Genomic DNA, 18,735 nt, shown 5'->3' on the forward strand with positions numbered 1-18,735 from the left:
CAATCATTGAATGTTGCTCTTTTGTAAATAAATATTTAATGTCTTAAACAGTGGATTTCCAGTGGGTGAGTTAATTTTTTCTTTTCAAATTTATTTCAAGTCTTTATGTTATTTTAACTGGCTTTTATTTTATTTTTCTTTAATTTTAAATTAAAAATGAGTGAACCAAAATAAGTAATCTATGCCATTTTCTGGACTTTAATTCTTTTTTAATAAATTAGTGCATATTTTGTTGATAATTCTTTTTTGTAAATTTTTGTTTTTTTTGCTGCATTCTCTACACGTGGGACTTTGCTTTAAAACATATAAAATGTTTTTAAATGAGAATTAATTTAATTATATAACGCATAAAAAGATAATCACGAAGATATTCTATGTATTGGGTTTAAATTAAAAAAATCTTAAATTCCTCAAATTTTATTTTTTTTTTAAAAAATTATAAAATTAAAGATTATCTTATTTAAATATAATAAATGAAATTATTTAAAAATAAATATCCAAATTTAAACTCAATAAATTCTTATGGGTCATGATTACATTATCAAATAAAAATTTTAAAATTAAAAACAAATTATTTCTTTTAGTAATTTTATTTTATTTTTTTGCAAAGACTAAAAGTGTGCTTTTGACATCTCACGGTCAGTGGAAACAGACACCTGCAACCGCAATTCCGGTTCAGGAATAGTTCTGTAAAATTGACGTACGGTGAAATGAGAATCTCAAGGGTATTTTCGTCAATTAATAAATACGCTCTAAATAAAATTTAAATCACCGACTATTTATATGCGACTCGAAAGGGGGGGCCAAAAGAGGAAAAAAATAAAAAAGCAAAAACATTTTTGCGGTTTCTTCTCTTTTCCCTGTTTTAGTTCCCTGAGGAGGTGATCAATCACCTCTTCAGACTCCAATTCCAAACCCTTTTTTCTCTTAAACTAATTGTCTTTTTTGGGATCAATTTCTCCCTCTAAATATTTTTTCATTTGCGCTCTCTAATGGCGTCCGAAAACCTTAATGATAAGAGCGCTATTTTCAGAAAGCTGAAAGCAAAATCGGAAAACAAGGTCCGTTAAATTGTTTGTATTTTATGTTTATTGATTCTTTGCTTTGATATATGCATTTCGTTTATGTTTTGTGGTGGATGTGATTTGTGCCATTTAGATCTGTTTCAGATCTAACAATTCAGTTGATGGATCCTGAAAATTTGATGGTCTTTTTTTTTTTTTTTTCGCTCGCTTTAGATGTGTTTTGATTGTAATGCGAAGAACCCTACTTGGGCATCGGTGACATATGGCATCTTTCTCTGCATCGATTGCTCTGCGGTTCATCGGAGTCTTGGTGTTCACATAAGCTTTGTAAGGTAGTAATTTGAATTAGTGCTTTTTTTTTTTTTTTTTTTTCTTTTTTTCTCTTTTAGATCGTTAGTTCGTTCGTCATTTTAATTGTTTTTACAGTGCTGATGAGCTGATTTGGCTATTTGATTTCCGGTATTAGGTTTGAACTTTGAACTGATGTAGTTTATTCTTTTGACGCACCCTTATGTTTTGTATGGATAATTATGTTTCGAACTCATGTGATATTGTAACTTGTTTTAGTTTCTTATCATAATGAAATGTACGAAGAACCTGGGTATTCCATTGCTATATTTTTTTTTTACTTATAAATGAATCAGTGATTCCTTACTACTAAGGAAATATAGTTGTTAATTGAGTTATAAACCTGAGTTAGGCTGGATTGAAGTTGGATAAGGTATTATCAAGGTAGTAAGCTCATAAGAAAATTCAAATCAGTTATGAACTTGTGAGCTACTTGTATACAAACATGCAAACATGTACATGCAGTATATGATATACAAGTTCATATACTTATATAGTGTAGAGCTTATTTGGCATATTGGAGTCTAACTAGTTCATATAGAACAAGTAGTTTCTTGTCATATTCATTCCTCAAAGCATCATCCATCTGATCTAATTATCAAATTTCGTGCATTCAAGTCTGTCGCCAGACACGCCATTTTCTTCCCTTTGGAGGAGTTTGGTTGTAGAGAGGATTTGACTTTGTTATGATAAGGTTGTGAGATAGATTGCTTAAAAATTTAGGAGTGTGAATTTCATTCTCTCTCTTCCATTTCTCTTAGTGGGACGAGGATCATTGGTTCAGCTCCTTGAGTGACTTTTATTGGGAGAAAGGACTGACTTCATGGGTAAGGAACTTGAAGGCTAAATTGGGATGCCTTCGGAAAGAAAGACAAGGAAAGTTATTTGGTGTTTATGGAAAGGAAGGGCCATGTTAAAAGGAGAGTTTTTTTTTAGGTAGTTGATGGAGACTCTTAAAGATTGTTCGTTATATTTTTGGCTTAAGTATGTTCCAGTTCATGGTTGGTTCCAAGCAAGTTATTGATCTGCGGGTAGCTTGGGAATCAGTGTCCCTGACAGTGAAGTGAAGATGGAAGGATGCTGAGACTGAGTTCCGGTTGCGTATCTCATGAGATGCCCTTTCTTTAAGGGGATTCTTCAAATCTTGGTCCAATCAATCTCAGAATCCGGAAAATATATTATTGCATTGCTCTATTTATTAGGAAAAGGGGAATAAGGTTTACAAGGGGCTAGGGGTGCATTTGATTTGCAATATTTGCTGAAATTATGTTAAAAAAAGATAGTCTTTTGGGATTGAAGGGAGTGAACAAAAAAGCAAAAAGGCAATCATCAAGGGTCGCCTAGCTAAATGGAAGCTGTAGATTGTCTCTTCAAGAAACTAAATTTGAACCTATGTTTGTTAACATGATGCATGGCTTGTTGAAAGGTGGGGATGTGGGCTGGTGTGGCTTACTTGTGGCGAGGATTGCAGGTGGATTTTAAGGATGCGGGACGATAGGATAGTGGAACTTGTGGACTAATAGAGGGGTGATTGTGCTATTTCTTTTGTTTCTAAATTAAAATGCCATAGGGTTGTGCTATTTGTTTATGTGGGTTTGTTGTAATGGGGTGGGAAGAGAGAAAGAGAGATGGGGGCTTTATTGAATGATTTGGCAACTGCTAGATGGAAATGGTGGATTTTCCTTGGGCAATTTGGGGTCACTTTAAATTTTTTATTTCTTTTGAAAGTGACTTTAACTTGGTTCGAATGGGCATGAGAAGTTCGGGAGATCTTTTCTCTTAGGCTTTTGTGGATGAATTTCAGGCTTTTTTTGATACTTGCGGCGTCATTGATTTTCCTCCCCAGCATGGTATTCCGGTGGTTTTCACAGTTTTAGAGTTGCAAGGAGATTCAACATGTCAAAAGGAAGTTCAGACTTTGAAATAAGGATTAGCTTAGGGCTTTCAACAAAAGGAGAGATTGTCTAGTCCGTTTGTTGGAAGAGCTAGATGAGAAAGATATTGGGAGAAGCTTGTTAAATGGCAAAAGGAGGAAAGGGAAGAATTAGAGTAGAAATTCCCAATTTATATCTCATGGAGGAAATTCTTTGTAGATAGTGATTTGAGGGTTTTATGGATTAATGAAAGGGAAAGAAAAACTATATTCTTTTGTGGCATTGCTTTATTCATAGGGGATGCAATTATGTGGAGAGGTTGGACATGAGGGGGCAAATTTTCAAAGTTGATGCAGGGGCAAAGGAGTGTGAAGGGTTTCTTTGTTGGTTTGTACACTGAGCTTGAGGAGCGGAGGCCTGCTCTTGATGACCTTGTGTTTGATTCTTTGGATATTGGAGACGGGGAATGGATTGACTTGCTAGCCTAATAAGGAAGCTCTCCTTCATTTCATGTGCATTTTGCTTTGTGCTTAAGCTGTTTCTGGGCTCAAGATTAACATGGCCAGATCTGAACTGGTCCTTTCGAGTAATGGTTTGGATGGTGAAGTTTATGTTGGGATCTAGGGTGTACGGTATCTTCTCGTCCTCTTAAATATCTTGATCTTCCTTTTGTACCAGTTTTATGAATGGAGATGTGGGGATCCGGTAATTAACAGATTTGATAGAGGAATTGTGGGATGGAAGAGGGATTTCCTCTCCAAAAGGGGCAGGCTCACTTTTGTTAAAAGCACCGCCCAGTATACTACTAGTCGATTCTCCCTATTTTGGTTAGGTTGCTAAGAGATTGGAAGCTGTCTAATGCTGATTTTTATTATGTAAACTACCTTTTAACATTTTCCTTTGGCAGAAGTTATAAGTTTTTATCTTGTCAGACTTAGCGGTGTTCTTATCATAAAAATACGTAAAGAACAATCCATAGTTGTTTTTATTAATCCAATCATTCCTACAAAAAAGTGGGTTTTCTAGTGTTAATGGATTAAAAGTTGATAGAAAGTAAAATTAGCACATCATATAGTAGGAGACAGCATGGTGAATATCATTATCATATTACATAAAAAGACGTACCAATTAAATGGCACAATTTTCAATATTGGTCCCACTCTATGCAGATATGAACTTTTAGTAAAAATGTTAATTTTATCGTCATATACTATGGAAACATTAAAATTGAAAAAAAATTAATTTTATTTTAATGTTATATATGCTGATATATTCTTTTTCAATATAATACTCAATTATAGTTGCAAATTTCTGATTGTATGATGTGATATTTCTGTTTGTTCTTAGTATCAGTAACTACATTACCGCCCTAATGTATTTACCAAGTAATATTGACTTAATTAGTGTAGTGATTAATCGGTTAACAGTTTTTCTAACAATAAAGCTAGTAAACTGATCTAAAAATTATTTTTTGATTAAAATATAAACATGTAACTTACATAATTGAAAATATTATCGATAAAGTAAAAGAATGTAAAAAATAAAATGTACACAATAAAAAAAATTATAAGAAAAAAATAAAGTCAACTTAAAAAAATTAAAGAACTATATAAAGAAAGGAAGAAAACCAAATTAAGAGAATAATTCAAATTTGTAACAGTTACTGATATGATAGAATTCACAATATAGTAGAAGTTTATAACTGAACTCAGTGATTTAATGAAGGTACACCTGTGTGTTTGTAATCTTACTTGAGACATCCATCATTCAATACAAATGTTCAGAGAATTTATACAGCAAACTTGTTCCATGTGATTTTTGGATGAAATTGCGATTATCTGATGTAATCAAACTCTCACCTTAGTTGTGAGGCGTGAGGTAACTCATAACCTATTAGCAAATTAACTTTCTATTTTGTCCTATATTTCATGTGCACATACTAGTGCATTACACATTCTCTTCTTCTCTTGTGTTTATGCCTCAAATCATCCTTTATCCATTGGTTTTTTCCTTGCTTTGTATTTGAGAAAAAAGTTTTGATGTTATTATCTTTGTGTAGGTCTACAAATTTAGATTCATGGAGTCCTGAGCAGTTGAGAATGATGACGTTTGGGGGAAACAACCGTGCGCATGTTTTCTTTAAGCAGCATGGATGGACTGATGGAGGCAAAATTGAGGCAAAGTATACCTCAAGAGCTGCTGAGTTATATAGGCAACTGCTTTCAAAAGAAGTTGGTAAAAGTATGGCAGAGGAAGCAGGTTTGCCATCATCACCTGTTGCTTCCCAGTCAGCACAAGCAGCTAATGGATTGCCCGATATAAAAGCCAATGAAGCTCCTAGCTCCCTAGGTAGGCAAGAGACACCTGATGTTCCTGCTTCACCTAAAGCTTCTTACTCAGGTGTTATCAGTACCGTCAAGAAGCCTCTTGGTGCAAAGAAAACTGGTAAGACTGGGGGGCTTGGTGCTCGAAAGCTTACTAGCAAGGTGACACTTCTGTTTCTTTCACTCTCATTTTTTTCTCAAATTTTCATTTAGTATCATTTTGAGTTCCTTTTTTTTTGTTTTTTTTTTCTGGTTAACTGAATATTGATGCATAATTTATAGTTGAGAAGGTAAAAGTATACTCGTGAACCCTCCAGCAAATGATATAAAGAGCCTCTTTCTGACTAAAAAATGTTATTGATTAATGACAAACGAGAATGAATCTTATTAACATTTGTCACAGTCATGTTATCAAAGTAATCTAGTTAGTAATTTGTAACATTTTCTCTTCTACTAATAACTCTCACCATCTTTTGGGTCATCTGGAAAGAAAGAAATAATAGAGCTTTTGAAGGCAAAGAGGATAATTTTGACTACATCAAGGATAAATGGTTTCACTTTTTTGGTTTCGTTGTCTTGGAACATAACTCTTTTAGCCTTGATGATTTAGGTTTTATTGCAGATATGCTCATTGACTTGTAAAGTTTTTGTATATGAGCGGCACCCATTTGGTGCCTACACTTCAATACATTTTTCTACTCTTTTATCTCAAAAAAAAAAAACATTTTCTCTTCTACTTTCAAATATTTCTTTGCGTTGATATTTTGCGAAGGGCTTTTTGGTTGCCAACAAATGGGGATAACAAGTTACATAAAATAGAAAATGTAAATGTGCTTTTGTCAGCTAATGATGCAACAAGCATCCGTTCAATCTTGGTTGTTGAGTAAGTCTAATGCCTAATAGGACCAATAAAATAGGCAGATAATTTAGGAATATTGAGTCAAATAGATTTAGATGGCATATAGTATTGGTTATGTGACCCATCAGATTTTCTGTTTGGTTAAACGAAAAAAGAAAAATTTTGAACATTTGTTCATTATATGCTTGTAAGCACCTTTAAAGGAAGAAAGATGCATTTGACTTTTTGTGCATATACTTAACATATTCAGCACTTGTTTATCCCCATTAACATATTCAGTATTTCTGGCAACCTTTCTGTGCTCTCCTCTTTCCTCTCTCTTTCCTACCACAAACCCTAGCCGACGTCGACACCTAAAACACTAGACCCTTCTTCACAAACAATATCTGTGAGCATAGAGTCATTGGGGAATCGCATCGGTGGTGGACAATATCTCACTCAAATGTTGTTCTACCAAAATAGAAGATTGGTTCCCATCAATAGTAAATCTTTTGATATAACTTGGGTTGGAAAGAAAATGAACGATATGAAGATAAGCGAGAATGGTCATGACTTCAGGGTTTTGATAACCATTGACAAATGGACGTAAATTGGCTCATAGAAATCCTAGGTGACTTTTATTGGAACAAGGGTGACAAAACTTGGGGAAAAATTAGGAACGACCAAAATCACAGACTGTCACTAGTGCTTGGTTGGAACAGAAGAGGTCGATTTCTGGTGATGACTGAGGAAAGGGGTAATAAACCAAAAAGAATTTTCTTCCTAGAAGGTATAGAAGCTAGAAGATGGTGGCGATTTATGAAATCTATCTTCAAATTAGCAGAAGTTCCCATTATTAATCCTTTCAAAAATTTGAGCCGGAGCCTACAGTCTCAATTCCTAACTTTGAGTAGCCTTCACTCAGGTAAGACCCCTCTCTTCGATGCCCACATTGCTAGCATGGTCTTTGTTTAGTGTTAGAACAGGAGGAAATGGTCTCATTTGCATAGATTCTGCAGACGGGTAGGGTAAACTCTTTCCGGGTAAAAGCGACGAAACCCGACCTGATGATTGCCCTATTTGAATTTCAAAATGCTGATTGTCTTTGTGGGCTTTCCCCGCATGTGAAGGGGTCAAAAAGTAATGCTTAGACCAAAAAGGCAACCATAGGCTCAGTCAAAATCGCCAAAACTCCCAACAAAAGTTTATCGAAGCCTAAATTCTCATGGGAAGAAAAGGGCAAGTGAGTTGAACGCATCAAGCTCAACAAGGAAGCTAAGAAAATTTACTCTTGGCCAAAATCCAAAAGCCCAAAAGTTAAGTGGCAATGACCAAAACGAAAGGCTAAGTCTTCTCTAACCTGAACCCTGTCCATTGGCCCTGACCCGTTGAAAGTAATTGAAAAAGGGGACTCAGTTGCAGCTCATGCATATATTGAACCTGATGCCCTAGTTGACGGTGAAGAGAGTCACTCTGAGTGGCCTGTCCCTATTTTCCGACTTTGAATCAATTGAGGAGCTTCAACACTAAGGTGAGCATTTCATTCCTCCTCTTAGTCCTTTTATTTCTTGTTATTTGTCGGGTCTTGAGATGGTTCTAGCTATGGAAACGGTACTCCCTTGTGCAATTCTGTGTGCAAGCTCCACTTCGGACCTGGTATTAGCTGGGGAAATAGAAATGACGGAGACGGAGATAGATCATTTTTACTCAACTTGAGTACGAAGAAACATCATTCGAGTAAGCAAACTATTGGGAGTCACATTCGAAGGATTTGATCAACAAGCAATGGCTCTGTTCGTTGAATTAGAAAAAAGAATGCTCAAAAAGAAAAAAAGGGCAGAATCGACAAGCAAACCAAAGAGGAAAATGATTGAAGGAGGTATCAGGTAATTGAAGCGATTGCAATTCGCTATAAATTACAATAAAAAAATCTAAAAGCTATGGGTAGTGGTGAGTCGTCTGCAGAAGATTAATGATTGGGAAAATATTATCGTGGAATGTAATGGGCCTAAACAACTCGAAAAAAAAGGAATATTATCAGAGGCTGTCTGAATCGATGGAAATCGGATTTGGTTTGTTTTCGAGAATCAAAACTAGACTCCACAAATGACCTTATCGTGAAGAGCCTATGGAATTAACATGATATTGGCTGGCTGTCATTGCCAACAACCAACACTGTGGGGGGCATTTTGATCTTGTGGAAAAAGGACCTCATGCTCTGCACTGACTATATTATGGGCAAAACTACTTTGTTATGTCTATTTGTTAACCATTCCAATAGAGATCCTTGGTTTTTTCTCCAGGGTTTACTGCAGAGGTAATACTTCAAACAGAAATCTTTTGTGTGCAGAACTTTTACATTGTCAAGACCAGTGGGGGATGAATGATGTGGTCGGTGGGGACTTTAATATGGTCCTGAAGCATAACGAGAAGTCAGGCAACCAATTTTCAATCTCTTGTGCTCAAAATTTTCAAGAAAATATTGATAATCTTGGCCTGGAGGACTTACCACTGAATGGGGGAAGATGGACCTGAAGCAATCATCGTGATACACCCGCTTTTTCCTGCATTGACAGATTTCTTGTCTCCATGAATCTCCTCCTTACCCTCCCTGGCTAGAATCAAAAGGTACTTCCCTGCCCTCTCTCTGATCACTTCCCTATTTGTTTATCTTCTGATGGGATTAGGTGGGGTCCCGTTCCTTTTCATATTGACAATAAATGACTTAAAGTGGATAGCTTTAGAGCCATGATTTCTGGGTTTTGGAAGGAAACTGTCACTCAGGGGATCGCCAATTACAGACTTGCCAATAAACTCCTCCATCTGAAAAATGAAATCAAAAGGTGGACCAAGGAGGTGGGGCTTAAGGAGGAAGAGCGTGTATCAGATTTATTGAATGAACTGGCTGATCTGGATTACAATGAGGCAGAAGGCGGGCTTGATTCTGATGGCAAAGAAAAAAGAAACAAGCTGAGAGTGGAACTTGCAAACCGAATGCTTTGGGAAGCTATATCCTGGAAAAAAAAAGTAAGAGAAAAGTGGCTAATGGAGGGAGATAAAAATTCAAAATATTTCCACTGCTTAGCTAATTATCGGAGAAGAATCAATTATGTGGAAGATATTTTGGTTAATGGTGACTCCGTTACTGGTAATGAGGCCATGAGAGAAGCAGCTAAAAAACACTTCCAACTCCTATACAAAGAAGAATTCTATAACATGCCAAAAATAGACAATATTTGTTTCAACAGAATCGGGGAATCCGATCAGGTGTATCTGGAATCTGAATTTAACGAAGAAGAAATATTTGCCTGCTTAAAAGATTGTAATGGTGACAAAGCCCCTGGACCCGATGGTTTCAACAAGACGTCATTGATTTCTTTAATGATTTCCATAAGTATGGCTCATTCGTAAAATCCATAAATTCCACTTTTATAGTGCTGATTCCCAAAAAAGAGGGTGCCAAATGCTTCAGTGGTTTTTGGCCCATTAGTCTGATTGGATCTATTTACAAACTCCTTGCAAAAGTGCTTCCCAGAAGACATTCAGAATCTCTTAAATCAATCATTGGAGACTGCCAGCATGCCTTTGTAGAAGGAAGGCAGATTACCGATGCGATAATGATTGCAAACGAGGTTGTGGATGATCTGTTACGCAATAAGAAAAGGGGGATACTGTGTAAGCTAGATATGGAGAAAGCTTTTGATAATGTCAGTTGGGATTTCATTGATTACATGTTTGAGAAATCTGATTTTGGGATTAAATGGAGGAGGTGGATTAGGATGTGTATTTCCTCAACTAGTTTTGCTGTCATGATTAATGGAGGCCCCTCATTTTTCGTCAATGCATCAAGAGACTTGAGACAAGGTGATCCTCTCTTTCCATTGCTTTTCATTCTAGTTATGGAAGCTTTGAATAAATTGCTTGAACAGGCCAGAACTCTAAGCCTCATTAAAGGTATCACGGTGGGGAAGGAAAAGAAAATTGAGCTAACTCACCTATTCTTTGCTGAAGATACATTACTATTCTGTCAACCTGAAGCCAACAATCTTCTCAATCTGAGATTGTATGTTACTTTGTTTTCAAGCTGTCTCCAGGATTCGTATTAATATGGGGAAGTTTGAGCTGGTTGGTATGGGCCTAAACAATGAAGCTGAATCTCTTGCTCGTGTGCTGAACTGGAAAATTTCTCTGCTTCCTATCAAATATCTTGGTGTTTCCCTTGGTGCAAATTACAAGGATGGAACAAGTTGGGAGCCGGTAGTTGATCTATTTGAAAAAAAGGCTTGCTAGTTGGAAAAGGAACTTTTCTAAGGGTGGAAGACTAACACTGATTAAAATTACCCTTTCCAATCTTCCAACTTACTTTCTTTCTCTTCTCACCATCCCGGCTAAAGTGGCTAAAAGGCTAGGATGATTCAATGCAGATTTCTATGGCTAGTGAAGAAAATAAGAGGAAATTCCACTTTGTAAAATGAGATGATGTGAAACAGGCCTAAAAATTTGGGGAAATAGGTCTAAGGTCTGTAACCACAACAAACAAAGTTCTTCAAGGAAAATGGATATGGAGATTCTGGAATGAGAGTGATAATTTGTGGAAAAAGATCATTGATTGCAAGTGGAATTTAAATGACAGGCAGAAGCATTACAGTGGGCGAGATAACATTTATGGCAAAAGCCTTTGGAGAGGCATTACTAACATCAGTGCAAGTGTTTTTGACTGTTTGGATGGTCTGCCGGCAGGGGTAATAAAATTAATTTCTGGACAGACTGATGGTGTGGCTCCTCCAAACGCCAGAACCGATTCCCAGTCATTTATGTGATTTCCAGAGACAAGAATACGATGGTTGAAAAAAGCTTTTGATGCTGAGAATGGCAATGGATGGAACATTGTGGTAGATAGGAACTAGCAAGACTGGGAGATTGAAGAATTTGAAAACTTGTTATCACTCTTGGCCGAATTTCAACCCACCAATAAGGGGATAAACTTCACTGGTCTCTTGGTAACGATGGCAACTTCTCGGTCAAAACATTTTATTAGCATAAGGCCGGCCAAGATGGGGCAAAGAGTTCTTATTTTCCGGTTACAATGATTTGGAAGACCAATGCCTCCCCTCATATTTCCTTTTTTGCTTGAGAGGCAGCAAGATAACGAATCCTTGCCATTGACAATCTTGTGAAAAGAGGTATAACTTTAACCAATAGATGCTTCCTTTGCAAGGAAAATGCAGAATCTTGCAATCATCTCCTACTTCTCTGCCCCTTTCACACATAATTTATGGACCATGGTCTACGGGCTTCTTGTATTAAATGGGTCATTGCTGGTTCAATAAAAGACAAATTGAAGGTGTGAGAATTTCTGTGCAAAGGAAACAAGAAACTTCGACTAATTCCTCTTACCATTTCCTGGATCATCCGGAAAGAAAGAAACAATAGAGCTTTTGAAGGTAAAGAGGATAGTTTTGGCAGCATCAAGGACAAATAGTTTCACTTTTTTGGGTCCATTATTCTAGGATATAATCTACTTAGCCTTTATGATTTTGATTTTATTGTAAATATGCTCTTTTACTTTAAATTCTTTGTACATGAGCGGCACCCCCTTGGTACCTACACTTCAATACATATTTGCTTCTCTTTTATCTCAAAAAAAAAATTTAATTAAAAAACAACTGCAAAATTTTTACGATAAACTTTTCTACCAGTATTTATCCGATCCAAACACTTAGTTGCTCATTTTCAAAATTAATACACAAGTGCTTTAAGTTTCTTATAGTAATATCAGGTACCCTCTCGTACTTCTCCTACATTTCAAATGTGCAAGTGTTAAAAATGAAGTAGAGAACCCTTTACGGGCAAATTTCGTAGGAGGTTCACTCATGAGAAAAAGAAGCAGGATTAGTCTTGCTGTGTGTTTTATTTTATATGTTTGATTTATTGAGTACGTCAGATATCTAGATGACAGTATGTTGTTTAGTTAGAGCGATGCAGTTTTAGGTTTGGGTTCCCAGAGTTTTATGTTTGAAATTGTAAGTTGATCTGCTATTTTTATGAAGGTGGTTATGATTCTAGATAACAGTTCATTGTTCTCAAGTGGTAGACCATAAAAGGCTATCTGTTCTAATAATAAAGGTTGTGGGAGAATTATTCAGAAAAATAGGTTGAGTAATTAAACTCCTGGAGATCTTTGGTTCTCTATGACTAGCCCAAGCTTGCAATAAAAAATAGGTCAGAAAGGAAGGAAAAACCATAACTTTCTTCATTGTCTGATTTTAGTTTTTAATGACCCATAACTAGATCCTTGATTTGGAATCTATCATCCTGTGACTTGGATTTGTTATTGATCTACTCTTTTATTTATAAGTTAAACCTATTATAAGTCTAGGAAAGTGGCTAGCTGGTAGGTGATTTCATGCGCCATGCGGGATTCTGTAATCCATCAGTACCCCCTCACAGTAATTGTTTTTTGTTGATCAATGGCTTCAGTGGAGGTCTCAAATTGACAGTTTAGATATCGTTAGGAGGAGAAACGAACAGCAACGCATGACAACTGGGATACTGAAGGCGAAGGGAAGGCTTTAATTTCTTATTGACAGGAATTAAACAAACACTGGAGAATGAAGTGAGATCTGAGAGGCCTAAGCATGGTTTGCTATACGGCCAGGAAGATGGACCTGTAGATTCTGCACCTTTACTTGTGGTTCTATTGTCTTAAGGAAGCGAGACAATGTGATCTATTTCCAGAATTATGGGAAAACAGAGATACCTTTCCCAAAAGATACTTAGTTGTTTATCTTTTGTCTTTGAGAGGAAAAAACAACTTGAAAGAAAACAGAAACACAGTTAATTTCCTTAGAGACATTCGTTATCAGCAGAAAAGTATCTTGTGAAGATTAATTTGGTTGATATTTTTTGTGGTTATGTGGTATTTTTGAACAGCTGATTTCTTGACAATTTCTTAAATGCAGCCTAGTGAAAGTCTCTACGACCAGCAACCTGAAGAGCCAGTTGTTCCAGTTTCATCCACTAACAGCAATCCATCAGTTGGTGCATCTTTGACATCTCGCTTTGAGTATGTAGAAAATGTCCAATCTGGTGAACAGAGCTCTGGTGGCATGCAAGTGCTTAGCCATGTAGCTCCACCAAAGTCGTCCAGCTTCTTTGCAGAATTTGGAATGGATAGTGGTTTTCAGAAGAAAGCAAATTCAAATTCCACAAAAGTGCAAGTAAGTCTTATTACTTGTTGTAACTCCGTATATTTCAGTCCCTTGCACAGATTTTTAATGTCAGTGAGAACGGTAAGTTGAGGAATGGTGTCTAATTTGCCCAACATTGAATATTATTTGCCAAGCAAAATAATAGTATAATGTTTTCATAAATTGCACTTGTCTAGATGTAAGCTTCTGAGTTGCTTTGGAATCTAACCAGCATATAGTTTGAAAATTTGAGAAGAAAAATCATATGATTAATATATTTGAGGTGCAATATTCCAATTTTTAATATTGTGAATTAATTTCGGGAGATAAGTCTTTCGTCTTCAATATAACACAACAGTCTTAATGTTCCTTACACTATTTTGGCCTTTATACTTTGTTGTTGTTGGTTTTTTCTAATTGAATTGAATTTGAGAGGGCGAGTGCTCTCCGAACTGAAGGTGTCATTGTCCTAGTTCTACTTGAATCAGAGAAGGCAGAACTTTTTTCTGCTCTTCCTCAGTATCTTGTTGCATTTTATATCATGTTTTTTCACATGCAGGCCTGTCCTTTAAGATGCTTCTTCACAACCTCCGATTTCAGTTACAGTCAGTTTAGTTTAATTCTAACCCAATTGCTATCTTATTCATACACACTTGATTGTTAGACTGATCTTCAGAAATGGATTTCTTTCTCAATTCTGATTCAAGATAGATTAAAGATGGTTTGAACATGCAAATAATGATGCAATTTTATCGACCATTTGTTAAGTGAAGGAATATGGTAATTGATTGAGAATTGAACCAAACAGGGCCTTAACTTTATTTAGCTTCTATATGAAGATTGTTTTGTTTTTGTAAGTTCGCCTTCCATTGTATATACTATTCCTTGTAATTAGCCTTCAAATAGGTCCTTGTCATATGGGACGTACTTTCAAGTTTAGCTGCTGCTTTCATCATATCCATAGTTGATACTGTTTCAGGGAAATGAATTTTAATTACAGTATTTTGTTATCATCCATTGGAAATTTTTTCTTTTCAGGAAATCATCAATTGGAACTTAGTGCCTCTTTATCATCTCTGTTTTTGGATGAATAATCTGTTCCCTGGAATCTAAATTTTTTTTGCATCAATCTGAAATGATTAGTCATTCAAACCTACAAAAAGAAAATAGCCCCAAAGCATATTATATGATGGTAGTGAACATATTAAGGTGGTGTTTTAGTTTGGTAAGTTAAATATTTTGCTCTATCATAAGCTATTGTATTTTTTTCAGTTTCCCTCTTGATACTGTTACATGTTATCATCTGTAGAAAGAATTGAAGAATGATAAAATACATCTTACGCAAACAATCTTTAGTATAGAGCTATAGTTAACATGCTATTGTTTAAGAGTTTGAATGACTCAAATCTTTATGTCCTGTGACTTTATCTTTAGTGGGTAAATAAGATGCATCTGTGGGTACTGCAGAGAAGATTAACTTTTCTGGTCGTTTGTCTTTTTTTTGGGAGTTTTGTCTTGCTAATATCTTGTCATGTAATGGAAGTTGTTCTGTTTTAGAATTCAAAAAGGACGTGTCTTTAACGGTTAAAACTTTTTGGATTTCTTTATTATTAAAACAGATTGTTCAATTTACCGTATTAGTTATGACTTGGTCCTTGTGCATGATAAATGTGCTTGTTTAGTATTATTTTTCATATCACTATTGTCATTTTCATCAGATTCAGGAAAGTGATGAAGCAAGGAAGAAATTCTCAAATGCAAAATCTATTTCCTCTGCTCAGTTTTTTGGGGATCAGAACAAAGCAGCTGATGTTGATGCCCAAGTTACTTTGCAGAAGTACTCAGTATGTCTCTTGCTATTGCTAAGTTACTGGAAGTATCAATTGAACTTTGTTTTAAATGGCTACATCTTCAGAATTTCTTTTTTGAGTGATCTTTATCTCGAATTGTATAGTGTTTTAATAATGGAAATTTTTAGATTCAGATTCTTTCATCATATTTGTTTTCTTAACTACGGCGCTTCGAAAATATTTCATTTATATAGTACTGGCATAAATTTTTGAGATTTTCCAGGAACTATTATATTGATAAAGTGGTTTTTTCTTCTCCACCATTGTTGATTTAATTGTGTTCGTTGATCTCATTGCGTTCTTCATACCATTAGTTGCATCATTATGGACAGGGTTCAGCAGCCATTTCTAGTGCTTATCATCTTGGTCATGGCATCAATTGCTAATATTTTTAGATTTAGGTACCTTTTTAATGTCATTGGTTGTATCATTATATTCAGGGTTCAACAGCCATTTCTAGTGCTGATCTTTTTGGTCATGACATGGATCATTCTCCTCTTGATGTTACTGCTAGTGACCTGCTCAGCCGATTATCTTTCCAGGTTTGTTTTCCATTTGCTGCATTCAGATTTTGGTTGAATTATTACCACTCTGATTTCATTTTTATTTTGTACCTTGTTTTTAACTATTTGCTAGATGGTCGCTTGTTCTTATTTTCATTATTTATTATGGGTCCTATCTGGATGGATAGAAGGAATGCGATATAAAAGGCATCTTTTTGTTATGGCTCGTCACCAGTTATTTAATGCCCTTTCCATGTTAAATAAATCTCATCGTTGTTTCTTCATTTTTGGAGCACTCTCTAGTCCTTCAACTGCTTCATTTTTCTCATTTAAGCAAAGAATGAAAATTCTGTCCCCCAAAAATTTTTTTCCCTATCTTTTCTGGTAAAAGGTGGAGCAATCTTTCCTGGTTTCCTCTAATATAAATGATGGCATCAAATTTTACTGATAGCTTGTCTGAGTTGCAATCCAGGAACCAACCTCAAATGATTATGCTTGGTCTTCATTTCAATTATATAGTTTTTCTAGAGAAAAAAATTTCTGTAGTTGCACTAAGAATCAGTTGCCAATAACTTGGTGACTTTGCTCCTCAAGAATCGGTGCATTACTCTTCATGTTCCCCAAAACCTATCCATTGATCTTTCTTCCTTTTCCCCTGAAAGTTCCTAAAGTGCAGCATGGCTACCATGACGGATGCTCTGTTGATGGCATTGAACTCTGTTCAAGTTCAAGTGAACATTCATTTGAAAAAAGAAAAAAATCAACTGAACTCTAGAATGGTGTATTCTATTCAACATAGACATGGTGTGCAGACCAGTTATCAAATTTTGTTGACTTTGACTCGAGGATCTCCTATTCTTAGAGCAAGATAAGCTAATTTTCTATGATCTGTTTGGCCTTCTATTCATAAGTAATTTTCTATTTGAGTTACCTCTATCCCCAGTGTATAATAATCGGATGGACTGACTGGTACCCAGTGAACATCAATTACATTTTATTATAATTCAATTGAATCATGAAAAAAATATTGTTAAAAGGATTTCAGTTCTGCAATAAGGTGAGCGAATGACTTGGATTTATTTATTTATTCTTATTTCTCTTCTTATTATTTTTTACATACGGGAGGTTGATTAATAAATATATGTGTGCGCGTGTATATTATCCCTTTTTAAAAATTTTTTTTTCCCTTCTGAATTTCATTTCAGGCACAACAAGATATCTCTTCCCTCAAGAACATTGCGGGAGAGACTGGGAAGAAGCTTAGCTCATTAGCTTCCACCCTAATGACAGATCTTCAGGACAGAATCCTGTGATGATAAGGAAAAAAATCTCAAGGGTTGGGTAAGTGACCTGTGATTGTCCTGTGTAGCGAATTTAAAAGAGTTCATAAGAAAGAATTCTTTGATACATAAAACTTCAACTCTTCAGGGTTTTAAGAAGGATGGCTGTTTCTCAAATATTATTTTAGCACAGAGTGGTTTTGATACATGGTTTTATGTCTTTTAGATTTTCTTTAGGAGTCAATGTCATTTTGTAAACCAACAGAATTTCCTGCTTTGTAATAAAGGATGTAGGGAACCAATATGTATTATGAAGTGTATCTCCGTTAAAAGTGACTTTCTGGGGCTTCTTTATTTTTTCTTTAAAGAGAAAAACAAAGATCTCTATTCCATTTTGTTATATATTATGGCGATGATTATTAGCTGACATAGGGAGTATGCTTCTTACCCTTCTGTGAAGGAAGTATATACCTTATCATTTGTCTTGGTTTTGTATGTTAATTGTGTCCCATGCCGGTAAACATTTTCTGGTTTTTTGTTGTCTTTATTAAATTTTAGGACTTGTCTTTCCAGAAAAAAAGTTGATAGATTTTGTTTAGAATTTCACAGTTGGATCAAACACTGAAAATCATCGGAAAACGTATGAAACGAGATGGGGCTAAACTCCTCCGAGAGGAAAAATACTTGAATCCTAACAAGTGCTCCTCTCAATCCTGAAAATGGGAGCAACAACAAAAAGAGCTTCGTTTAACTTGAGATTTTGTAAAAACTAGAGATAGTGAAGAGCAAATCAACAGAAAGGAACCAATTATATATATATATATATATTTGTTTTGTTTTTTTCCCTCTCAAGAACCTTGTTAAACTATTTAAGGATGAGAAGAGATGTGATAGAATAGGTAGATATATTTAGAAAGGAGAAAACACATAAAATCATAAACTTTTTCTTGTTATTTTATGTTCAAAATATAAAATTGATTTATATAGGAAAAAAGATACGTGCATCTGGTAAACAATATGTACATGTATGTTTGTTTCGTCTATTATATTTTAGTAAAAATTTAGGGAACACAATACGTTAAATTGTCTTATACAATTACCACAAACATATACTATTATAAATAAATATTGAGCGATTTTTTTTAAATACCTATTATATAAATTATGTAATACTATGACTCTGAACTTTTAAATTGTCGACTTAATATATTTAGAAGATACGATTTCATCTTTGATAGAAATTATAGATCCTTGTACACTATTTATATGACTATAAATATATGTTGTATCTAATAATTAGTTTCGTAAAAGGGTATAGAAAAAATTATATCTTTTTCAAATTAGAATATTATTTATTATGCTTAAACCAACTACGATATAATTAAGTGTAGCGAATCATTTTACGTGCATGGTATGACGTAGATTGTTACTTGATAAATGATAAACTTTCTTGTAAGAATCTAATGTCATGCTAATATAATCAGAACTTATAAAAATTATTAT

General features: G+C 35.1%; 1 protein-coding gene across 2 annotated transcripts; it reads left to right on the top strand.

Moving 5' to 3' along the window:
• The first annotated feature begins 807 nt into the window (after window positions 1-807).
• On the top strand, window positions 808-17,659 carry LOC110811417 (putative ADP-ribosylation factor GTPase-activating protein AGD8). 2 transcript variants are annotated; one of them, XM_088216358.1, is made up of 8 exons: window positions 808-1,061; window positions 1,239-1,357; window positions 5,307-5,733; window positions 13,372-13,629; window positions 15,318-15,443; window positions 15,890-15,991; window positions 17,158-17,293; window positions 17,381-17,568. In XM_088216358.1, exons 1-7 carry the CDS (start codon window positions 993-995, stop codon window positions 17,263-17,265), a joined length of 1,209 nt encoding a protein of 402 aa, XP_088072484.1. In that variant the 5' UTR covers window positions 808-992; the 3' UTR covers window positions 17,266-17,293; window positions 17,381-17,568. The 2 variants fall into 2 exon arrangements, with proteins under 2 accessions (XP_088072484.1, XP_088072483.1); XM_088216357.1 differs by having other exon boundaries at window positions 17,158-17,659.
• Window positions 17,660-18,735: the final 1,076 nt, after the last annotated feature.

This window comes from Carica papaya, chromosome 3 (assembly GCF_054855325.1).
Source record: "Carica papaya isolate Zhongbai chromosome 3, ASM5485532v1, whole genome shotgun sequence".
Lineage (NCBI taxonomy): Eukaryota > Viridiplantae > Streptophyta > Magnoliopsida > Brassicales > Caricaceae > Carica > Carica papaya.

Coding starts and splice junctions, on each gene's coding strand:
- LOC110811417 (XM_088216357.1), top strand. CDS start 993: ATGGCGTCCGAAAACCTTAATGATAAGAGCGCTATTTTCAGAAAGCTG. Junction 5,734..13,371: donor CTCGAAAGCTTACTAGCAAG/GTGACACTTCTG, acceptor TCTTAAATGCAG/CCTAGTGAAAGTCTCTACGA. Junction 15,992..17,157: donor TCAGCCGATTATCTTTCCAG/GTTTGTTTTCCA, acceptor ATTTCATTTCAG/GCACAACAAGATATCTCTTC.